This window comes from Callorhinchus milii, unplaced genomic scaffold, assembly GCF_018977255.1.
Source record: "Callorhinchus milii isolate IMCB2004 unplaced genomic scaffold, IMCB_Cmil_1.0 Scaffold3, whole genome shotgun sequence".
Taxonomy (NCBI): Eukaryota; Metazoa; Chordata; class Chondrichthyes; order Chimaeriformes; family Callorhinchidae; genus Callorhinchus; species Callorhinchus milii.
The window spans coordinates 5,845,890-5,871,892 of NW_024704744.1; the positions used below are offsets into that span (position 1 = coordinate 5,845,890).

The window sequence follows — 26,003 nt, forward strand, 5'->3', positions numbered from 1 at the left end:
AAAAAATTATTGTTAACTTGGACTTTAGCAAAATGATCTGCATTGGACACTAAATTAAGATTTTATAAAAATTCTAATATTGTTATGTGCCCTTTGTAAACACAAGAAAGTATGACAAATCATTAAACACACAGTTTCTCTTTCTACAAAAGGTTTAAAATAGTCAACTACAGACTCTATCTCATTTATGGAATGAATATTATTTAGAATTATAGAACGCTGTAGTCCAGAACCAGGCCATTCAGTGCATCAAGTGTGTGCTGCTGTTTTTCTCCTCTCACTACCCTATGCCCCGTAATATTCTTTTTTTGAAGCATTGATTCATCTCCCATTTTGAATAACTTGTCTCCAGTTCCACCTCCCCAAGAACAAGTAAGTTACAGAATATCTATCAATCTGCATGATTCAGCCTTGGTAATTTCTAACCACAGTTGACAATTGGCTAAATAAATGGCTTTCTTCTGTGCTGTAAATTTCCAAAGTAAATTTGTTTATGGTTTTGCAAAGAAACAATTGAATCCCTTGGAATAACGAATCTAAAGTCTAATATTTAGAACCTCCAATTTAAATTCTAACCCAATTTATTTTTAAAAAAAGTTAATCAACATTAAGTACATTTGCTCAGTTTGTTCTGCATCCTCCAGGGAGGATGTAAACTCTTGCCCCTAGTTTCACTTCAAAGTTGTAAATATTGGACTTGAAGGTCAATCCCTTCCATTATGCTTTTCTCCAATAAAAAAAATCAGTTATGTACTTTTCTTTGCAATTTAAAAGTCCCAGCTGTCAGAAATTTGCTTGTTTGTATTTTCTACCAAATACTTTGGAAGGCATTGTACCTAAACTGTAACTTATATTTAAATATGATCTCCTTAATGAGAACGATGAGACAGATAATTCTGAGAATGACGATAATTCTACTAGACTGTAAGCATTCCTTTGCCATTCAGCCAATACACATAATTAGTTGCAAAAGTAACCTTCACAGAACTGCAAAGTGCACACAGGATTTTACAGTTATTTGGCCACAAAATAACTGACTTGGGCAACAATCAATAATATTACCAACAGGACACTGTCAAATTTTCACAGCCTGGCTTGTCGTATGACTTTGACCAGTCATCAGGTTGTTGCTGGAACGAGCTGGTATGCTTTCCATAAACATTCTGCCTTTGCACTTTATATCTCAAAAGTGCTATGTAACTAGAAGTATAATGCAATGAAAGGACTTTAAAATGAGCAATAACTAGATGCAATTTAGCACTCAAAAAACATTGCAGTATATACTCACTTTGCCCAGCAAAGTATTATACAAACAAAGCTAAATGTTACTATTTTTCTTCCCATTATATTGATGGGGGCTATCCAGCAAAATGAACAGTCCTATCAATGTATTTCTGAATACATTTTAATAATGGTTATATTATTCAATCCATAAGATGTTCCTAAAATATAATTTTCATAGGAGTTTTATTTGCTACATCACACTGAACTATAATTAACTCAATTCCTTCAAAATGGACTGAAAAGAATTATAAGTGAGATAATTTTAAAAAATTCTTCAGATGTGAGATCTACAACAACAACAACAAGATTACATTTATAGAGCGCCTTTCACGTCGGGAGGACGTCCCAAGGCGCTGGACAGTTGGGTCGGGACCCGAGCAGGGGGGAAATGGTCAGGGTGAGGGGAGGGAAGGGAGGGAGCGAGGAGGGGGTAGAGAGTCGAGAGGGAAGTTGAAAGCACGGTCGAAGAGAAAGGTCTTGAGACCGGCCTTGAAGGAGGAAAGGGAGGAGGCGGCGAAGGCACTGGGGGATAGAGTTCCAGAGCCTCGGGGCTGAAGGCCCGACCACCGATGGTAAAGCGGTTGGGGCGGGGGACGTGGAGCAGACCGGAGCCAGAGGAACGGAGGGTACGGGCAGGTAAGTAGGGGGATAGTAGGTTAGAGAGGTAGGAGGGAGCAAGGCTGAAGCAAGTTGTCTCTCGTCCAGGGCTCGATGTCAGACAGGCAGCTGTCAGGACATCGGTGGTCATGGAGTTGAGGGTAGAGGAGGAAAGGTAGAGTTGGGTGTCATCCGCATACATGTGGAAGTTAACCCCATGTCTGCGGATGATGTCACCATCTACCTCCCCCACCCCCAATATTTAAATCAAATAGCACTTAATTCTAATTGTATGCCTCTCCATGTCATGCTTCACATTTATCTATAATTTATTTTGAAAAATATTCTAACATGATGCTTCAAATGCTCCTCAAGTGCATCGTAAAAGCAAAGAGGAATTATTCGTAGCTTGAGAAAAATAGTAATAATAATAATAATCCTTGCATTTGATAGTGTCTTATCACATTGTTGTGCATTTTGTGGGTGAAACATGGCAGCCAGTTGTCCACAGCAGTGTCCCAGAAACAGCCATGGAGTGTGGGCAATTTTGTTTTAGGGATTTTTGGCCAGGACACCGGGAGAAACTCCCTTCTTGTTTGAAATAGTGCCATGGGATCTTTAACGTAAAATAACAAGAAAGCACATCTTACATGTCTGTTCTCTCTTTTTCTCCAGGCAGCTAGCTCCTTGGATGCCAGCTCCTCAGGACTCATCCGAATTAGATGACCAGGTGTGATGTCACCTTTTAACACTCGTTTGAACAACACCTGGAATGATTCAAACATTAGAAACCACGATTATAATTTGTATATTCATATCCAAATAATAAATGAAACGATTTATGCCAATGATGAAGTTATATTGAAATTATACTTATAAATACTTTGCAATTAATTACCCCCTTTGCTTCCCTTTACTTTAGTTTTGAGACTTTTTAATCAGTCGATTTACAAACATTCAAATTCTAATTTCAATATTTAGCCACAGGAATCTGCATAGGCTGTTCAAAACTGCCGATAATCTAGAAGTCAGACATTTTAACGCCTCACTTCCAACGCTGAGACAGTGGCCTCAGCCAACTACATTATAATGGTGTTGCACTGTATACACGTGTACATACCTGATTTTTAGCATCTTTGAGGTTGAACATTAAGCTTCTGTATTTGCTCTTGTATTTGGTATCCGTGTCCCGGAAGAAAGAAAAGAGCTCTCGCTCAATCCTGCCTGCAACCTTTGTAGCTCGTTCCTCTGGAATCTTCATATCAGTTTGTGAAAGTCTGGAGCAAAGTAGAAGTTCATTGTCAAAAAGAATAATGATGATCATGACCTCAGATTAATATTAGTGCACACACCTATAAGTGCCTGACAGCAACAGTCAGTCATTCGATCAAAAAAACTTGAGGTGTGGAGATCTAAGATAAACATAATACCTGGAAATCCACACAGCTGTTTAGATGTTCGCTGATCAGGTGAGAGACGAGCCAAGGTCTCAAGTGGCCAATTTGCAAGCAAGCAGTGGCAGAATCATGCTCTTGCTACTGAATCAGAAATAGCTCACATCTTGCAGACCAGGTGAGGGGAAGACTTGACTAGTAAAGCTCAGAAGTCGTTGGGAGCAAATTGCCAGGCTATTGTGCAACTGAAAGGTCAAATAGCTGCTTTAGGCAAATGCTGGGCATAGGAATCTGGCAAAATGGTGAAGTAGAAGGTCTATCCAGAACCAGAGGTAAGCCACAAAGCAGCAACAACTAGGAAATGCAGGGAACATCTAAACAGCTGTGTGACAAGCCAAAAATCTACAACCCACAATGAGTGCAGTGGAAGGTAAGGTGACTTCTATCAAGAGGGTAAAGTGTACATGTGAAACAGGTGAAAAGCCAAAAGCCCCAAGTTAGTGTTATTCTCCCAGCCTGTGCAGGCCACAGACTAGAAAATCACAACCTGCCGACCCCAATGAGAAGCCCTCAGTGATGGTGGAAACTTCAGGAGTGGTAAAGTCAGTGAAACTGCTCCAGTGGGCCAATAAACTTAAAGGACTGCTCCCACAAGGGTCTTGAGACAATTTGAGATCAATGGTGCTAAGGGTGGCTGGTGTTCTGTTCTCTTCTGTTCCAATGAAGGATCAGTTTTCATTTTGTTTTATTAGAAATAGATGACACCTTTTTAAAAGAGAAATAAAGCCAAGTATCTATTCCAAATGGAAAACAAAAATTCTCAGCATATTTTAAAAAAGCTAAAAATCCTCTATTTATTTTCACATGTGCACTTGCCTTCTCTACTAGCCCCATCTAATGCACCTCTTATGGATGGCACCAACTGTTCTGGAGAACCTCGATTGTACTTAGTGGGACCAGAGTTTTATAACGGAGCCTCCAACCCAAAAAGAATTGAATGCAAAATACTGGAAATCTGAAATAAAAACGGAATTCGATTGGAACACTCAGCAGGTCAGGCAGCAACTATTGGAGAGAGGAAAGTGAGTTAACATTGGGTCGATGACCTTTCTTTCCTCAGAACATATGAAAGGTCATCGGCCTGAAAGGTTAACTCACTTTCTTCCCCCTCACAGAAGCTTCCTGACCTGCTGAGTGCTCCCAGCAACTTCTGTTTTTATTCCAAAAAGAATTGATATTGTCGGACATTGCTTTAAATTCACTGGTACTGAATATTTTTGTCAGTCTTGTGGCTCCAGATCAGCTCTCAAGCTGGTCCAAGACTACCTTTTGAGCACTGCATTTATTGAAAATATGCACAACATTTGCTAAGATTCAAAGATCCAATTTGAGAAGTAACTTTTAAGTTTACATCTATCAATTAAACCAGGTTGTTAAAACCTGACACAATGCAGTAACAGTACTTTTGGACAAGATAATAAAGAGTAGAAATAGAAATCCTTGCATGTGGGGAAGTAATGTTCAATATATATAGTAATACTTTGGTTAGTCCATATTTGAAGTGCTGTGTACAGGTCAGGTCACCATATTGGAGAGAATAGAGCATAGATTTGCAAGTATATTACCAGGAATGAGTGGATAGGGCTATCAAGAAAGATTGGACAAGCTTTCCCCTCGAGATAATTAAGCGGAACTGATAAAGATGTTTAAGATTCTGAAAGGATTCAATAAGGTGAATGTTGAAAGACTATTTCCACTTGTCCAAAATGAGAGGGCACAGATATTAAGTATCTAGTGGTAGATCTAATAGGGAGTTTAGGAGGAACTTCTTCACACGGAGGATGTGAGAATGTAGGTCAAGGAAAAAGCATCAATGTATTTCAGAGAACATTTGATGCATACATGAAGGAGAAGGGACTAGAGGAATATAGGAGGATGAGTGCTGGATCTTGTGGAGTATAAAGACAGGCATAGTCTAGTTTGGCTGAATGGCTCATTTCCTTGCTATGTAATTCTATGTAGTCTGAAGTTAGGAACAGTTCATGTTAGATTATTTTGTGAGAAACATATTTGTATTTCCTATCTTTAAGGAAAACAAAATAAATAGTTGGGGAGCAATTGTTTCAGAATTTTCATAACTTGCATCAATTATTTGACTGAGACCTTTTAAAAACATAGGTTGGACAAAAGACCTCTTAATTTCTTGTCACCGTTACCTTTTAGCAAGAATATCCTTTAGAGAATGGCGGACATTCTGTCTAATTTGCTCCACGGTTGGTTGAGCTGTGGAAGGATTAGCTGGGGTTGAAGCACTGTTCGATGCTGTTTTCTCGAGTTTCTTCTTTGCCAGTTGCTTTTCTTTTAGGTCTGAAAATAAATTCAAAACAATTAACATTTACCAAAATAATAATCCTTATATTTCACATGAGGAGGACGTCTCAAAGCTCTTCACAGGATATGTTGTAAAGTGTAATGACTGCATTTTGTAGGAGGATTCTGCAGATAGTTTGTGAGTTGCAAGTTGTTCCCAAACGTTCAAGCTTTCCTATACATAGAGGGCACAAAACATTGGTTCTGCCCCTTTCAAACAGAAAACCTTGACGATGTAAAAATGTACTAGGCGTTAATCTACTAACATGTGTGCACAGCAATGTCTCACAAACAACCATGGAGTGAATGACCAATTTTATTTGGGAGACTGTTGGCCAGGACACCAGGAGAAACTCACTTCTCTTTCTCAATAGTTCCATGAGATCTATTAACGAAGGAATGAAAGGGAGTGTTTTGGAAGGATGAGATCAAATGTGCCAAAGAGCCTTCTTTATCCAGACCAACCTTGCGATTTTGTGAACATTCACCTGAACATGCAGATGGCGCCTCGATTTAATGTCTCATCTAAAGAATAGCACATGCAATAATGTGGCACACATTCAACACTGCAATGGAGTGTCAGCATAGACTATGAGTACGAAGTCCTGACATAGGGCTTGAAACCATAACCGTCTGGCTGAGAAGCGAGAGTTTCTACAGAGCTAGATTACTGATGTCAACAAGATGTCTCAAACAACTGTTACTGTTTAATCTAGTGCATATCTACCAATAAAAGGTAAATAAATGTAATGAGGAACTGGTTTTCCTGTCATGGAGCATCAGAGAATTGCATGCAAGAGTGGTGTAATTGACTAATGCTGATTTGACTTAAAAAAGCTTTCATTTAATATGTATTTACACTCATTTACCCCGTATGGTCATGTCAGCTTAAGATTTTCTTTCATCAGTCAAACGTCTACAACAATCTGCTACCAAAACCATGATTTTCACTGAAAACGATTTACCTATTAGAAGCAACTTGTGTGAAATAAGTGCGGTTGAAATATGCACTACTCATGAGAATTACTTGATAAAATGCCAGTCCTTCCTAAGTATATAGTTAGTAAATATGACACCCCTTCCAACTTAACGTACCATATTATTGCTGTACCATATACAATAAGTAAAATCCTAAAACGAGGTTCACATTTGTAAACAAGTTATTTTCAGTTTGCTAATATTTGCCACCTTTTATATGCAACACAAATCAACAGTAGATTATTATTACGTACCTAGTTTTGGAGGTTTTTCCCCTTGACCGAGCCGGGGGGCTGAAGGATCTTTGAGCAACTTGTCTTTCCTGTCTTCTGGTGGTTGGGATGTGCTCATCGTTATCTGTCCTGGAGACCGTTCATTTACCAAATGTGTTCGTTTTGTATCCCTGCTCTCCGAATCCTTAGATTCAGTAGAACTGGTCCTTGCAGAAGGGCCCTGGACGAGACAATTTCAGAATTAGCATATGGTACAGTATTACATATAACATTGATCACAGGAAGAATTAATTATTGACAAATTAATCCTTACAGCTAATTTCTGCTTTGCCATTACATTAGGAACATAGGAGCAAGTGGCTGCACTCAGCCTATCAAGCCTGGACAGCCAGTTTATTGAATCATAGCAAAACCTTTAATCCCATGTTATGACACATTTTGTTTTCAGCAAAATACAAAAATCTTGATGAAATTCCAAATCACAAATCTTCACTGATTTGGAAGCATGTTGTAATAATATACAAATCGCTATTTTAAAATTATTTAATTTAAAGAGTTTGAGAAAAAACACATGTTGATATGAATCAGAAACCAGCCACAGGAATTCAGAACATTTCAGTGGCAGATACAGCTGACAAGCATTTCTGTTAACTTTGTCTTAGTGAATTATTATGGAAACAATAACATTATGAAAAAAGGAGTTCATCTTTGAATTTGATACAGCACCTTTCATCTCGGGAGGATGTCTCAATGTGCTTCACAGGATTTACTGTAAAGTGTAGGGACTATATTTGTAGGTAAATGAGGTTGCCAAATTGTACACAGCAATGTCCCCACAAACATTCACAATGTGAATGACAATATTATCTGTTGACCAGGACACTGGGAGAAATGCCCTAAAGTTATTTAAGTAAGACATGTTTGGTCAAGCTGTTAAGGCATTGCCTTCTTCTAACTATTGAAAATAATGTTTGAAATGGATTAAGGCCAAAGAATAAAATAACTAATTTTCATCAAAAAACATTCTGCCCATAAAATATACAGTCAATTCACTTTACAATCTAAAAGCGATTCACAGGATACACTGTAAAGTGGATTGTATTTTGGGGATAAACCGGCAGAAGTTTGCAGACAGAAATGTCCCACAAACAGCCATGCAGTGAGTGACCAAGTGAGGGACTGTTGGCCAGGACACCGGGAGAAACTCTTCTCTTTTGGAACAGTGCCACAGATCCTTAACGTCCATCTTAACAGTCAGCCGGGACCTCGGTTTAACGTCTCATCTGAAGGTTTGCTATGGTGTCTTCATTGATATGCATTTTTTCATAAAATAGCCCTTAAATAAAAGCTACAGGGCTAACTCTTCCACATACTGTTAGCATGAAACCTTGGTGTAACTGAAGACTAAAAATTAGGACTGGATAGTGAAAAGAATGCATTTCACCAGCTTCAAAAGGGCTTCATGTTGAGTGTATTCAGATGCAATTAGTTTTGCTATGGTACTCTTAAAAAAAAAAGCAATGTGTGTTTATATAGCACCTTTCACGCCGGATGGCGTCTCGGAGCGCTTAATACACCCTGAATGATACTGCTGACAAGTCGACTGTATGTAATGAAATTTCCACTGTTAGGAAATCTCATTACACAGACGTAATGACTATCCTCCAGACATTGCTACTACAAAACATTAATGTAACTTGAGACTAAAAATTCAGTGGAGAAAACAGAATATTGCATTTCATCAGCTTTCAAAGGTCTCCATGGAGAATCTATTGAGACCCATTTGGCCTTTGCTTTGGTAGTACAAACACACTAATATAGCCTGGATATTATTAGTGCTCCCTTGATCATATGTAATGAATTTTTCATAAATAGGGTTTTTCCCTTATCAAAACAATAACAATTTGTATTTATATAGTGTGTTTCGTGTTGGGAGGATATCTCAAAGAGCTTTAACACAACTTGACTAGGAGCATGAGCCAAAGGGAGTGAAAAGGTGGCCAAAAGCACAGAAATAGGTTTTGAAGACTTTAACCGAATCTTCCATTATAAGCGATTGTGCAAACGTAACTGGTAATTCAACAATTCTAAGATTAGTGATACCGGACAAGTATGGATGCTTGGAAATGTATTCTTACTGCATTACAATACCACGTAATTTCCATGTAGGTGGCTCAACCTGGTGTGGATGCTCTTAAGCATGGTGATAGGTTTCCGCATACGTCAGATACCTGGCTGATCAAAAATTTAGTGGACAGGGTACAGCCATAGACAACTGGATCATTGCTAGCATGAGGGATTAAACTGGAAGGGAATACAATGAGAACATTCACCATGAAGAGAAAAAAAGGAGATGTTGTGGAAGTGTTCAAAATCTAAAGAGAATAGATAACTTGAACTCTAATATATTTAACAGTCAAAAATAATCTACAACAAAAGGGACATAACCTCAGAAGAGGGAAGGTGAACAGTTCATATTTAATTGCTTTTCACAAAGTACTTAATATTTGGAAGAGGTAACAGGAATTGCGATAGACTTTCCTAAAGATGATCATACAAATGGATATGTAAAACTACATTTTGAATTACAAAAAGGTAGTGTAGTTTACGTGTTTAATGCACATTTTACAATGCACTTGTGGCAAGAACTAAAATGTGAGCATGACTTGAAGGTTTTCAAAAGATGCTAATTGATATGTCAGGGAAAGATTTTCAAAGAGCAATTTTCAAGGCGACATGTACAGTATACATCATTTTTAAAAATGGTTTTGATCTAAATTCATCTTGCTCGTCTCTTCACATATATTCTCAGTCTAAGTTAGCAGTAGTATCCTACATCCAAGCCTCGAACAATGCCACCACAAGGATTTCACGATGAATTGGGTGTGAGCAAGCAGACAGGGTGATGCACATTTTTCCCCTTCGACGATGAGAAAGCAACTCTTTGGTAACTTAAGTATGTAAACATTGTAAACGCTTTTATTTTTTCGAAAATAATTCAGACAAGTTTAAGAGTGAAACTAATTGTTATTTCTAATAGAGGGAATCCTTACATTCGGTATAGTGCCTTCCACTTCAGGATTATGGGAGGAGAAATTCTCTCATTCAATTAGCATCCGACAGTTATGGTGCAATTATGAAGCAACATTTATTATAAATTCAAGACACTCAAAGGGAAATCTGGAAGCTGTGTGCGCGGTCTTGGGACTCCCACGCGGAGGGGAATTAAGGATCAAATTAATTACAATAAAGAAAATTAGCATTTTAAAGCTTTTAAAATTGAAATGCTTTCTTTTTTTAAAAAAAGTAATGTATAGTAATTTTATTTAAAAATCTGCTAAACACTCAAATAGAGAAAAAGGCTACTTTTCCCCATAGTCTTGTATTGCTATATGCAACAGAACAAGTTAACTGGGTCTTTAGCATTCTGTAACAAATGAGATTCCAAATTCTCCTGCTTCAGTTGTTTTAAATCCAAAAAATTGGTAGGGGCCAATGGTTAATTTATTTTATAGTTAAGTTTACTTTCTTAAATAAAACTGAAAGGTAAGAAATTAGTGGTCATTTTCTTGGTTGCCGATTTAATTAAAAAACAAGCATAAAATTAACATTTTGATTTCTTAGAATTCCTTGAGACTGGACAAGTGTTTTGAGCTTAGTGTTGGTCCACAATTCATATATTCACCTACTGTCACAATTGTATTAATAATAATCCTTGCATTTGATATAGCACCTGTTCACGTAGTTGAGGTATCTCAAAGCGCTTCACAGAAAAGTGAAGTGTAAACTGAATTGACTATATTTTGTGGGCAAAATGCAGCAGCACACAGCAGTGTCCCCCACAAACAGTCATGGATTGAGAGATCAAATATTATTATTTCCCCCCGGAAAAGCGATCTGCCAATCGACTAACAACCGAGTTCCTATTTACTGCTTGGTAAACAGAGTCGCGTGGAGTAAGGAAACTTGCCCAACTTTTCGCCCTGCCTGGGAAACAAACCCAGATCCTTACGTTTGCGAGGCGAGTGCTCTAACCACTAAGCTACAGAACTCCACAATAATAATCCTTGCATTTGAAACAGTACCTTATTATGTAGTTAAGATATTTTAAAGGGCTTCACAGAACACACTGTAAAGTGCATTGACTGTATTTTGTGGGCAAAACACAGCAGCCAATTGCACATAGCAGTGTTCCACCAACAATCGTGAATTGAGTGACCACTTTTTTTTAAAAAAAGGGATAATTACACCCGGAAAATGATCCGCTAATTGACTAACAACCGGTACCGACTTACTGCTAGGAAAACAGAAGTGTGTGGAGTAAGGAAACTTGCCTAAGGACTCCAATTCCTGCTAAGAACGATTTAATATGTTGACTTTATTCCCTTTCAATTCAAAAATAGAGCTTTATTGCTTCGAGAAAGTATGCAATTTCACTTCCGGAAAAGATTATCTACATTCAGGCGGCTAAATATATTGCACATTTCAATTTTGTTTAAAAAATAGAATCTGTAACTTCCCGTACAACCCGGCATGAGCTTTCAGCAGTGGATAAAATAATTTCCCACTACAAACATACTTTACTGACGCATTAAAAACAGGATTCTTGAAGAGACATGGCTCAGACGGTTTGATTGTGAATTTACAAATGACATTATGTAACTGCACAAAAATGCAAAATAGCCCTGAACTAGAAGCAAACCTATATAAATCAAAATTTGTTTACAAGGACATGAAGTTAGTGATATGAACCAAGGCAAACAATCCTTCAATACATGCAGTTTCGCCCCTCACCCTGTCCTCATCTCCAATGCTTGATGACCATGAAGCCAGGTCAATGGCATTTCACAAGATGATCACAAGGTTGGTCTGGATGAAGAAGGCCCTTTGGCCTGTCCAATTCATCCTTTCAGAACACCCACCCTACCATATCCCCCCTTCATAGCATCAAGCTACCTTTTAAATGAGACCCGTGTCCTGGCCTCACCCATCCTTCCTGGCAACTAGTTCCAGCCGTTAATTACTTCCTCATAAAGAAAGTTTTCTGGTACTTGTCCTAAAATTGCCCTTTACAATGCTAAACCTATGTCCTCTTGATCTACTGTCTTGGTGATTCCTAAAGTATTGACCTGGATTTACTTTGTCCTCTATTGCATCCCCTCCTAGTTGCCTTCTCTCAAGACTGAAGAATCCCAGCTTGTCTAATTGTTGCTCATAATGTATTCCTCCGACACTGGAGATCGTCCTCGTTGGTCTTCTCTGCACTGCCTTCAGGGCCTGGGCACAGTGACCAGAACTCAATTGTAGTACTCTGGGTGCGATCTCACTAGAGAACTCTGCAGCCGAAGTATGACATCCGGGATCTAAACTCAACTGATTTAGCAATATAATGCAGCATTCTGTTTTGACATGGTGCGCGATGATTAAACTAACACCCCTAGATCTCTTTCAGCTTTCCCCCTTTGGTAAATTCAACCCCATTCATGAAGTATTTGTGTTTCCTATTCTTGGTTCTTATATGTAGAAACTTGCATTTAGCAGTATTAAAACATAATTTGCCAGTTATCAGCCCATGCACATACCCTCTCAAGCTCTCCTTGTAGGACCTTTGCTGCCTCCTCTTGATTCTACAGTTAACCTAAATTGGTGACACCTCCAAATTTAACTATGTCTTTGGTTGGAGCTGGGGATAATAAATGATGCCATCTATCCAAATATGCCGAGTATAAAATTGGTCTAATTGCTAAATTGGCTTTTCAAGCTGCCAACAAAAAGGTGAAGTTTTATTGTCACTTATCTGACTAAGACATGTTTTGGTGAATGCTAACCCAATGCTAATACTTGAATCCTTCACTGGACAATCCATGACATTAAAGTCATGTTCTAGAGATTTGGTAAAACAAAATGTTCAACTCCTAAACTATTTAGAATAATTAGCACATAGAGAGTACCTTCCAAGTAGGAAAATATTTCAAAGCACTTCACAAAGAGTGGGTGGCGGAGTAGGATGGGGAGGGGGTAGAACGCAAAGAAGTTGGTTTTAGAAATATTTTGAAAGCAGAGAAGGGTATGAAGTGGAAAAGTGGTTCTGAAGCAGATGTTAATCAACAACCACCAACCAACATTTACAGAGCAAGAATGTCATAGAACTGAATGGGACCAAAGCTTGGAAGGGGGTGGAAAAGGGAAATCATAAGGCAGGCTTTAAAGGTGGGGAGGAAGGGTGGGCGAGGCAGACACCGGGAAGGTGTTCCAGAGAGTGGCACAGAATGTCTGGAAGCTTGCCCGACGATCGTGGAAAGAATCCGGGGATGGGGGGTGGAGAGAGAAGCCAGTCAGTGTTCATTGAACCTAGGCGGGAGAGGAAGGGAAAGGCATGCCGGTGGAGGGAAATGAACATAAGGATCTGGAATATGATCCACTGGGGACCCAGTGAAGCCTAGTGAAGATGGAGGCGATAAGGACAGCTTATGTAGAAAGGAGCTGGGAATTCTTGCGAGCAGGGTATTGCAATAATCAATTTGGATATGATGAAGGCGTCTTAACAAGTATCTTGACACCCAGGGGGAAAGGAACAGAAAAGACAGGTAAGATGTCAGGGCTGAGGGCAAGCGGAGAGCCAGGATGTAGGGCCTGAAAGGCTGTTGGGGGGGAGCAGGAACAAGACACTGAGATTCTGTACAACCTCTATAAGGCAGAGTGAGCACCTTTGCAGTTTGATGCCTCCGAGGTGAGAAGATGCTGACAGGAGTCAAGCAGGAGAACCTGTCTTGTTGACATTCAACTGAAGGAAGTTAGAACTCCTCCAGGTCTTACAAGCAATCGGTCAGAACAACAAACAACAACAACTTGCATTTATATAGCATCCTTCACGCAAGGCAGCATCTCAGAGCGCAGAACAGCATTCATCCTGGAATCAAGGTTAGAGGCAGAGAAAGAGAGTAGGGTATCATTCATAGTCAAGTGAATATGGATCCATGCCTGTGGATGATGTCACCAACAAGTGGGAGAATATAAATGGCAAATAAAGAATAAAGTTCTATACAGATAATGAAAGATACTAGGTTTAAGAAGTATACACAAGTGTATTCTATTAGATGGAACAGAACTGGTTAAATGAAATCAAATTCCCAGAATTCATGCTCATGTTATTCAGGTGTTAAGTTCTCTGATCAAGACACACCTGGGGAAACTGTTTATAATTCTAATTGCCGCATCACAAAATCTTCATCTCAGAAGCAATATCGAGTGTAATAACAAGGCTGATACATAGCGTTAAAGAGTGATGAGTTAAGACCGCATATGTTCTTCTGTCTTGAAAAACAAACGCATAAAAGAGACAAAATGAGATATTCAATGAGATAAAGTCCACAAAGAACAATGGTTTCAGGCCTACCAGAGCGGCAGAAGAGATTCAGGGTTGTTAAGAGCGAGTTGAGTAAAGACATCAAGATTATTTCCATTATTTGAATGGAAGGTCAAACAACATCTGGGCTTTTTTTTTAAAAAAAGCTCCTTGATGAAACTATAAAAGTATTGAGCCACTGCTTGAACCAGTAGTACTACCAAAGGCTGCCCAGTGGATCTGACACCAGGCAATTCTCAATTGAGTCAAAGCCTGCAGAAAAATCCATAGACCAAAGCGTGAAGCTGACTGGGTTCACACTTTGGTTAATGGGTTTTCCTGATGCCTGAGCACTTGTAACACAAATGTGTAACCTGATGGGGATCAGATCATTTATTTCTTAGGAATCTGGTAAAGACCATCTTACCTTAGATGGAACTGGGGCTTTTGGTTTCTGACTTTTAGACAAGCATTAAGGTTTTACTCCCATGACTAGTGGAAATGTGCACTTCGTATGTGTAGTCTTACTGTTAACTTTTTAAAAAGATAGAGGTGTTAAGAGTCCGTCCAGCCAAGCTTTACATTTCACTCAAGTTTAAGGTCTTCCTTCACGACACCCAGTTAAGTAAAAACAATCCACTTGCCCCTCCGCGTCCCCCACTCCTCTGATAAATGTGTTAACGACAATTTATATTTACACAACGCTTTTATATAGATTCAGTCACTGAAGCTGCAACCAAACCCCAATCTAACCCTATATTTTGGGTTCAGAGTCTAAGGATACCTACTCCTTTCAAGAGAATTTCAAAGAATTACACTGAAATTGCATGTGAAGTTAGGATTTGACCGAGTTCTACAAACATCCAGCATTTACTGTCCAGGCTCACAACTAAAGAACGTACTCTTTATCTGGTACCTGTGAGTCGATGCCTTCGAAAGAGGGAAGAAATTTGAACGAGGGGGAGAATGAGAAACACAAAAGTTTTATGGGACACTACACCGTAGTAAGAAATTCTGACCATAGTAAACAATTCTGAATTTCAGAACAGCAACAGAGAATATGCTTTTACTCAAAATGCAACTCAAAACACCTGCATAGATTCAAAGTTAAGATTATGAAACACAAGATCAGAAACACACACTGCTTACCTTTTTTAAAATTTTGACTTTGTGCTTTTTGTCATTTAACGAGAGCTCAGTTTTTTCTATCATTTCACTTTTTGGTTTCAGACCTGTCATTGTCGTATCTCGCTCTTCTGCACGGCTTGGCTTTTCATTTTTTAAATGTGCCACATTCTCGCAGGATAATTCTGGTTTTGATTTTTCCGTGTCATCCTGTGAAGTCTGATGTTTGATTGTGTGGCTGTGATTGACTGGTAGGATCTTTTTGTCCTCCTCGGCACAGCACTTTAAACAAATGTACTCTTTGTCTTCTTTCTCCAGTAGCTGTGCTTGAGTAAGCGACAGTCCAACGCAATCTCCATGAAACCAATCATCACATCTTCCACAGCCCACCATAAACCTGAAGATGAAAATGCAGATCAATAAACTTATAGTACAAAGAGATAGTACAAATGCACTTCAAAACTGGGATTCATAAATAAGTTGTGGTTCCTTTTTTAAATCCAGTTTAATGGAATGCTTATGAAAAACTGAGTACTATTTTAAATTAACTCCTACATAATTTTTAATTAAAAACAGAAACATAAGTGAAATAAAAATAGGTTTTGATGTTAAACTCACAATCAAGAGGCTCAATCGTTTTAAAAGATGAATTACAAAAACAACCAATTCATTTGTGTAGCACTTTTCATGTTGGGAGGATGTTCCAAGGAGTTGGACAGTCAATGATTTGGATCCAAGCTGGGGATTGGGGTCAGGGAAGGGAGGGTAGGGTTAGGAGGGTGACCGAAGGTACGGTCAAAGAGGGGGGGTCTTGAGACAGCCTTGTAGGAGGCAAAGGAGGGGCGAGGCAAAGGGATGTGGGATGGAGTTCCAAAACTTTGTTCTGGGTAAGCAAATATATATGATATACACAATGGTGAATAGTGAGAAGCAAACAATAAACCAGAATCTTAAGAGCAAACCGTACAAACAAGAGAGTGGGGAGAGATTGCAAAATTACTTGTGAAGGGTTTGAAGGCAGGGACAAGGATCTCGAAGGCAAGGACAAGGATCTCAAAGTCAATTTAATGAGATACTATTGCACAGTAGAGCCCAGTTTTACAAGTCACCATTCAGAACAGCGTTGGGATGGGAGGGAGGGTTGGAAATCCACATCTAGTAAATCCAATGCGATAAATATGGATTGTACCACTAATTAAGTCAACTGACTGTTTAATGCTTTCAGTAACTAAGAACAACAGTAATCACACTATACTTTAGGAACCAGGTTTGTGAAATCCCAGTGAGATTATGGCTCTCGAAGTATTTTTTGGTTGTTATCTACAAACTGAAAAAAATATAAATGACTCCTTCCCTTACTTTCTAATATTAAGTAGTTAGTTAGAACAACACATTTACAAACAATGTGCACAAGTATTCACACATATTTAACATTGGAACATACCTGCTATTGTGAGCTTTCTTACAAAACCCACATAACTTTTTGGGATCCCATAGTTCAGGGGTTGGAATATCTGTGGAATGCTCTACATCACCTTCCTTTTTGACTGCAGGTAAATTGTCTGGAATAAACAAAGGTGGTTCATCCAGCGACAAGCTTTTACTGCTCCTTCTCTGCCGAGGGGCAATCCCTTTCTCGCTCCTTTTTGCTTTCAGTTTCTCTTTATCATCCTCAGAAGAAAGTTCCACCACTTTTCCTTTGTCTTTTTCCTTTGTAGTATCTCCCTGTTGAGAAACGATTTTACCTGCTGTTGAAGCAACACTCTTCTGGCCAAAATGAGTCAACTGCTTGGCTGAAGTATGACTCAGTCTGGGAATAGGTTTAGAGCCATGCTTAGGGACCTGGATTGTTTTTTTAGATTTATCGTGAAATGCAGTCTGCATTCTTCCTGCCTGGGAATCCGGAGATGGTTTACAAAAGCTTTTCTTCTGCGGCTGCTCAATTTTGGCTTTTGCATCCTGTGCAAGTTGTGTTTTTAGACACTTAACAGGTTTGTGAGGGTGATGTACATCTTGGTCTACAGCCTTTCGTTTAGTTACAGATAATGTATGGGGTTTGGATTGTTGAAGTGTTTCAGAGGACTGAATATCCCACTTTGCTTTTTTTCTCTCCGGATGATGAACTTTGTCAGTCTGCTCCGGTTTTGCAGTTTCTTGTGCAAGTTTAGGCTGAGGCTTCAATGCGGCCTTCTCATGTTTTGAAGAGGATTTCTTGGGCTGCGGAAAGGTTTCTTTTGGTTTCTCCTGCAATGAATCGTTCCCATCAGTGGGTTTTTCAGCAACCCCTTCCTCTTGCTCCTTGTTTTCTGAAAGATCCCCAATGTCTTCATTCTTCATATCCATCTGTTGCTCAGTTGTTTCATCTTGTATCTTCCCCAAAATCATGGGATCACTACTAGAGCCATCATCTCCTTCAGATTCACTAACAATAGATATGTCAATGACCTCTGAGGAAGTAGGTTGCTTCATTCCTGGCTCAAGATTTTCCTTTGGAATCGCATCGTCATTTTTTTCTGAAACAATGAGTTCAGGTTCATTTTTAATCACCTCAGCGGCAGATGAAATATTTTCTGTGACAACTTCACTGATGTCAGCACCTGAAGTCAGTGCACTTGGTGTATCAAATGCCTCTTTCTCACATGCAGCATTTATACAAGTAATTAATTCAAGGGGTATGTCTAATTCTTCACCCGCCATATTCTCTAATTTGTCTTCTACTTTAGGTAGAAGGTCTTCCACATAACTTACACCCTGGGTTCCAATTTTTGGTGTAACTGGGTCCAACTCATTTGGTTCATCTTTCTGTTCATTGACATCAGTAACTGCATTTTTGCCATTTGCATTCAGTTGTGTATTCTGCTCTTCTATATAGTCTTTTAGCTCTTCAACAGCAGTTTGGATGTCTCGACAAAGGACATCACTTTCAATAATTGTTTGAAGATCATCAGCTAATGTATCATCCTGCAGCATTTCAACTTCCTCTGGGCCTATTAATGATTTTGTAGAATGCTGCGATTCCAAAGCAGACTTAAGAGAACTGTTATCTGTAGATTCTGCTTTCACGTCCCCATCAGTGTTGTCATTTGCAACTTTCTCAACATCAGCACTCTCCATCATAGAATCCTGAGTTATGTCCGTCTCCATCTCTGTTAGTGATTTTGAGGAACATGGCAATTCCAAAGCAGACTCAATTGGATTCGGACTTCCTGATTCAACTTGTACTTCTCCAGATTGGACATTATCCACCTCCTCCACCAAGGTAGCTGGAGGAGTTTCTTCTGGCTCTAAGACCATCAATGGTTCTCTGCAACACGACGTTTCTGAAACAAACTCCATGTTCTGGTCTGATGGTTGTTCTTCTGGAGATTTGCAATTTCCAGGACTTCTTTCAAGTTCACTGTCAGGAACAACACACTTTCCCATCGATCTCAGTGTAAGCCTCCTCGAAGCTACAGATTCCGATTCTGCAGTTCCACAATCCGTTAGCTCATCGCTTTGCAGATTCTCGGACACGTTCTCTTGCTGTGGTTTATCCGTTGCTTCAGTTTTTTGCTTGGCTGGCTTTTCCTGCTGATCTTGTGGTTTTGATGTGCTAGTTCCAGCAGAAGGGTTTTTCATTGGTTCCTTCCTCTTTACAGGGGATAAATTAGCCGGACTGGAACGCTTGGCAATGGTACTGTTCCGAAGATTCCGAACAGTTTCTTGTTTTTAAAAGAAAGAGAAAAACATGTTAACCTGTTGTGTAGATTGTGATGTAAACATAAGTTATTATTAGGAAAGTACCCCCATTGCCTACCTAACTCAACCCATCCGAAAAAATATAACCTCTCAAAATGGTTTAAAATTTTCATTTAAAAGCTATTGTATTTCACCCACAAAATACAGTCAATTCACTTTATAGTATATTCTGTGAAGCGGTTTGAGACATTTCAATATAAGGCTCTATATCAATTGCAAGGATGAGTATTATTATCATGGAGACCAACTATTTTAGTGGCATTAACTTTAGAAGAGCCAACCCAGAGCCACCCAACTCAGGAAGAACAAACTAACAAACAAGCATTCAGTTATAATCAAGAAGATTTTGATTAAGAAAATTTTACTGGAGATAATAAGGTTGGGGGCGCGGACAAAGTACTTTCAACAGCCTAGTGAATTAATTTGAAGACTATCTGGCAAGGTTTATAAGCAGAATTATTTATTGAAATAAGTTCAACATAAACAATTGTTATACATTGAATTCAATTTGATCAAGTTAAATCGAAGGACTGAAATCAATGCTCACCCTGTTAAATACCAAGCAATCCCAACTTCAAATCAGAACTCACCAGTGATGCGTTAATGGAGAGTCACCTTAGAATACAAACTTTTCTTTTTCATCCTCATTCAGCACTTGTTTCATGTCTGACAATGTTAAGTACTCTTGTATTCAACCAGGCCAAACATAACCAAATATTAACCTTCCACTCATTAGTTCATAACCATTCATTTGCAACTAAAACCTACTTTGAACCAATCTACCCTTTTATTGATTAATCATGAGAATACAAATAGTTTAGAGATATAATATTATACATTCAAAGCAACTTTCATTTATATAGCGCCCTTCAAGCGGGACAGCACCTCAGACTGCCAACAGTGGCGGAGCCTGCCACCGAGCCAGGGGAAGGGAGGAAGTGACTATAAGCACGGTTGAAGTGGAAGGTTCTTTAGTCATGATCTAAAAAAGGGGAAGGAGGGGGCAAGTTGGAGGGATTGAGGAAGAGAGTTCCAAAGTTTAGTGGTTGAAAGTGCGGCCGCCGATGGTAGAGTGGGGGGGGCACAAGGGTTTTGCAGGAGGCTGAGGAGCAGAGACAGCGAGCAGTGGAGTGAAGAGAGAGGTCAGAAGGGTAGAGAGGTTAGGAGGATACATTCATGTGCCTTTAAATTAAACAAATAAAACCGGACTACATATCCACCATCATATATTCGATACATTAAAACAATTTCTTAACTAAAAACTCTAAAAATATATTCTAGTTTTTTTTAATATAATTAAAACCAAATGTGAAGACATTTTACCTTGTGCCAACAAACGAGGAGATTTTCTGGACGATTGTGAAGTTGCTTTTGGAGATTTAGCCTTGCCTTTCCGGCACAACTCTGACAAGTCCTCTTCCTCCATGGTATCAAGACTACTCTCTTTTACACCACTCTCATCTGGCAGTTCAAGTCCAGATACTTTAAAAAAAAGGACAAAAAAAGCATGAGGAAGAGATATCTGGATTTTATAATCATCTAAATCACACAAGCTTTAAAGTTAGCCCATTCCTATGCTAAATTAAAAGCGCGGTTAGAAATGACCATGTAAGTGTGTGATTTTTTTTTGTTCCGCACACCAAAAAAGAGCTGTGGTTACAGGTGGGCTGGAAGACATTTTGTGTAGAACAGAACCATATATTTCGTGGAGAACTTTGAATTTAACATAGTAAAAGGTCTGCTCCAGTCCTCATAAAACGGGGATTGCTGCCCACTAAATCAATGCACATCATATCAAGGGGATGGTCTGAGCAAAATGTTTGCTTGCTTCCAGAACTCCAGCAACTCTGGCAACGGAGGCGAACAAAGAATGAGGCCTCTTCAAGCGCTCGCTAACCTGCAACAGACCAATCTAATTATGGCTGAGCTAAACAAACGGCCCTTCCAAATGATAGGCAATGATACACATGAGAAACATTTGCTGCTATCAGACAGGACACCATAAAAGGCCGCAATCCTGATAATAGCCGCAGAATGTTATCGTGAAAAATCATTTGAGGACCATTAGTTATCTAAAACTCATTTTCACAAAGCAATACTGTTTTTTTCGGAGAAGAAAATTGATCTGGTAAAATTTACTTTCTTATAGTTTTGAGATTGAATGTTAGCAATTCATTCTCTCTCGCGCACACACACACACACACACACACACACACGCAGGGCAGAAAAAAATGTGCGCCAAATGTACCCTTTTTGTATCAATTTTTGTCCGACCATAGACTTTCTCCCAGATTTTAACTCAAAAATAGACCCCAAAAGAATTTTTAAAAAATGTTAATAGTCCTAAAGAATGATGCACTTGTTGGTTAGATGTTTTGACAATAAAAATATTACCTGGAACCACCTAAATGAAACCTTCCCTTTCTCTCCCCCACCCCATTTCCAAATGATAGCACTTTCCTCCTGCCTCTGATCAGAATAGGTTTTCTGTGTTCTCAGGGAAATTAATTTTGAAGTTGTCTTTGAGTCCACCTAAATCCTACATACAGTATCACCGTAGTTAAGGCTGTGTCTGTAGGGCAATAAAAAGATTTTATTTACAATGTCCCTTAAGGCTTGTTTCTCTTAACGAGGCAAAGAATGCTGAATGCTATGATAAGAAATCATTGTACTGCAAAAGCTTGCACTGGCAATGATGGGGACATAATAAAAACTGGGATAGTGCCAGGAAAATCCACATCGCTAACCTCCCAATATACTGTAAAAGTACAACACTGAACAGCAGACTTATTACTTAATCACATCCCAAATCCCTTGAATCTATTACAGCTTTGCATTCCAAACATTTTCACAGATACAGTATTTTTTAATATTAGCACATAAAAAGTTGATATACTAAAGTAAGATAAAGTTGAATTGTTACTACAAGCCTGTGAGCAACGGTATCAAAAGTATGTTGAACTAAACTCAAACGCTTAATCTCTAATTCCAACAAAACCTTGTGCTTCCTTTCAAAAGAATTGGTCCCTTATTATGTTAAGATAGTAAATCAGTAAAACGTCCATCTACCAAGCATCCTTTTACAAGCATTATCAGTAGGTGACAATTAAAGTTTTCAAATACATATTTGCAATTAATTAGGTATTACAAATATATTTCATGAAAGCCCATTAAATATAAAACTTCTCAAACAAAATCCAAACTCATTTGCCCTTTTTTTAAATCAAGAAGTTCAATTATTCCCTCATCTACAAATGCATCTATAAGTCTGCTCGACTTCAAGGGTTACAAAAAAAAGCTTGCCAAAATGACAGAACTGCTTGTTAACATGTGGGAGTCCTGTAGCTCAGTGGTTAGAGCACTCGCTTTGCAAGCGAGAGACCTGAGTTCATTTCCAGGCAGAGGGCGAAACCTTGGGCAAGTTTCCTTACTCCACACAGAGCCTAATAATAATCCCTCCAGAACAAAACAATAATAAATTGGTCATTTTCAATCTACAACTGTTTGTGGGCATTGCTGTGCGCAATTGGCTGTCACGTTCGCCCACAAATATACAGTCAATTCACTTTACAGTATATTCTGTGAAGCTCTTTGGGACGTCCTCCCGACGTGAAAAGCACTATATCAAATGCGATTATTATTATTATTAAAATGCCAATGTACTTTACATCTGTAATTAATATGCAACCGCCAGATATGTATACGTTCTCATTATACTAGACGAAAAGTCATTATTAGCCCTATCATTAGACAAAACCTAGAAATGTATATATTTAATATACTTGAAGATGCACTCTTCCAAGTACAAAGCAATTCAATTTATAATAGGTATAAATTATACCAGCCTCTTTTACTTGAAAATCTGTAAATATTGCCTTGATATTGGCGCTGATTATGTTATTTTTAATTATATATAATTAATAATTATATTATGATTATGGCTTTGATATGACCATTGGCAGAAGATCCTTCAGCCACTCTGCTCCCAATCTCTGTAATTCCATCCTCCAATCACTCCGCCTCGCTCCCCCTTAGCCTCCCTGACGCCAGCTCAGGTCTGAAATGCTGTACCCTGTCCAGCACCTTGGGACGTCCTCCCAACATTAAAGGCGCTATACAAATGTAATCTTGTTGTTGTTGATAATAAATGCTTTCTAGGGTCAATTATATAACTGACAAGGCAATTATAATGAGGCACAATTTAAATCGAGAGGTAGATTTGGGAACATCAAAAGAACGAACTCGCTGCTTATACAAACTACCCTCATAACATGACGATCAATACAACTGAAAGACCAAGTCATGAAAAAGACGACTTTGTTGCTGGCAGAAAGCATACTGCATGGCTCCACTCCAACAAGAAGATGTGCCTAGAAACCATTTATTTGCTCTCCGAATGCTGAACTGACAATAATGCATCTGCTGCAATTGTTCCTTCCAGTCATGTCTAAAATGCTTTGTACTAAGTGTTACAATGCTTACCAAATGCCTAAAAACACACAGTACAGTGCTGAAGTCCATCTGCCTCAAGTGGTGGATAAATGTACAACAAATTTGAAAAGAACTTGCAATATAATATGAACAGGATAAAAAGGAATTCATAGGCAAGGCACCAGGTTTTTCCCAGTAGACCAGATGGCAGATGGTTGTTAAGGAGAGTTCCCTATTGTTAAAACTACCCAATCCTGCCACAAAAAGTAGTTTTCAATAATCAACTTACTGCTACTGGATATATTTTCCATTGGATAATAAAAATATCTTTGCCTCGATTTCTCTAGAGGTACAAATGTAAATTGTAATTTAGTTTGAAAACTAATCGACCTAAGGACATCGACCGAGGGAGAGCCCTGCCCACCCAATTCACGTTTGTAAGTACTGAATGGCTGCATCAGCCCACACTGCTGTTTTGTAGGCACGGGAGCCAAAAGTTTAGACCTACCTGTGGAGCAAGTTAGCTGAAAGTTGCCATCTTCATTATCTGAAAAGGGCAGGCTGAACTGTGTACTAGCAGATCCTAGCATAGGATCTTTGTCACTCAGCATATTTCTCAAAGAACCTTCCAGGATGTCTGATTCTCTGCCAAAATCCTCACACACTTCACTTTCTAAGTTTGGCTCTAAAAACAAGGTGTCATCCAAGTGGTCGGTGGATATCAAGGGATTAAATGTGTCAACAATATCCATGAAGGCACCCACTCGGACTCCTGCACAGATAAATAAAAAGCATGACAAATTTCAGATATTAATTGCAGTGCATGCCTAGATGCATGATCAGGGCTCAACATTTTAGTCCTTTCATTGACAGCAAATTTTCACTAGAAGATTTCAATTGCACGCGTTCATGGCAAAAGGAAGACCAGGAGGATAAGATGAAGGCTGAATAAGAAATGCTAAGACATTGAATTAGCAATCTCCTTAAACCAACTATCTTGCTTGAAAAGAGTGACCGGGTAAAATAAAATCACTATGTAGCAGTCACTTGTGGTCATACTTGCCAGTAAATGCTACCCCATTTTTTGGCTTTGTTTTGTATTCCAATACGTCTGCCGAAAAGTCACTACGCTTTCAATCCACAACTGTTTGTGGGACATTACTGTGCGCAATTAGCTGCCGCATTTCGGCCACAAAATATACAGTCAATCCACTTTACGGTATATTCTGTGAAGCGCTTTGAGACTTCTCTATGACGTGATAAGGCACTATATCAAATGCAAGGATTATTATTATTATACTTCAGTTATTAGCTTTGAAGCACATGGAGGTATTTCAACATGGAAGTTTTCGTTCTTATGCTCTAATTTCCATCTGAGAAGGTAACCGTTCCAACATTTATCCAGGCCTCTGCCATTTTTGAATTGGTCGCAGTAATGATTTGGTATCGACTCACCCAACACTTTCTGTTCACTTGCGGCAAAACAGCTCCTGCCTCTGCATCGAGGCAAAATGCCTTTATTGACTAAGAATGTTCCGTGGATCATTTACAAAGCAATTAAAGTCTCAAGATTAAAAACACAAAAATCTTTGTCATGTAAAAACCCTCATTTTCCCCACCCCATTTTGAAAAGAGTGACATTTAGAAGAGAGAAAAAAAAGATTGTGAAATAAGAGTAGAGTTATTTCTAAAGCTATGGAGAAGGGACATTATTTCTTACAGATATGGAAGAGGACTTGTGGAAAGTTCAGGGCATACACTTTATTTTGATTGCCCATTTTTCCATTTCCTCTCCTTAAGCACTGACTAATGCTGGAATGTGATCCCACAGGGACTGATTTCCCTCCTATACCTTGCTCAAACATCCTACATTCATTGTGAATCTAGATGGCAGAGTGCTGGCAGACTACTTAACTGAGGTTCAACAATCCAAACTAATGTCCACACACAAACAATTCCGCAAAGGTAACTACTAAGAATCAGGAGCTGGAACCCGGGCTGAATGTTCTCACCCAAGTCAAACAAAGCACTCCCACCGCTAACTGCAATCAGCTCCAAATTAGCCCTGTACCAATTTTCAAATGGATGCTGTTTGATGAGAAGCGTATAAAAGAAAAGTATTTGAAGGTCAGTCGTCAAATTGTTTTCCAACTCCTTCCAAATTTTAAACCGAGTCTTGTTATCACCAACACGTCAATACATTTTCCATTTAGTCACTCAGTGTCAGCATTAAGTCATAATAGGTCAAATATAGATAGATAGCCAGACAGTATGTTTTAGTCCTAATCACAGAATAGCAACCCCATTGTACCAACATGTCTTTTCAAACAGCTACTAAGGCATTTGATACCTTCCTTCTGTTTTGAGGTAAGATTCCATTGACACTGTCCAGTAACTCACCCAAGTGATTATTATTTATATGAGGCTAGATGATGATGAGTCAGTCGCCAGGCTAGGCTGTCCAACCACAACAATAATGTTTTCAAAATGTACATTGCCAATGGGGTG

General features: G+C 38.9%; 1 protein-coding gene across 4 annotated transcripts in view; it reads right to left on the reverse strand.

The window, feature by feature from the left end:
• phf3 (PHD finger protein 3) overlaps positions 1-26,003 on the reverse strand; it is a 52,856-nt gene that overhangs the window by 11,557 nt on the left and 15,296 nt on the right. For 2 of the 4 annotated variants that reach the window (XM_007894077.2, XM_007894078.2), the window contains 7 exons: positions 20,388-20,546; positions 16,771-19,027; positions 15,351-15,723; positions 6,878-7,076; positions 5,492-5,642; positions 3,002-3,158; positions 2,532-2,648 (listed from right to left, as the gene is read on the reverse strand). In XM_007894077.2, the coding sequence (XP_007892268.1) occupies positions 2,532-2,648; positions 3,002-3,158; positions 5,492-5,642; positions 6,878-7,076; positions 15,351-15,723; positions 16,771-19,027; positions 20,388-20,546 (3,413 nt within the window). Of the gene's footprint in view, positions 1-2,531; positions 2,649-3,001; positions 3,159-5,491; positions 5,643-6,877; positions 7,077-15,350; positions 15,724-16,770; positions 19,028-20,387; positions 20,547-21,458; positions 21,569-24,003; positions 24,248-26,003 lie in introns of those variants that run through there. The other 2 variants (XM_007894076.2, XM_007894079.2) reach the window with 2 other exon arrangements.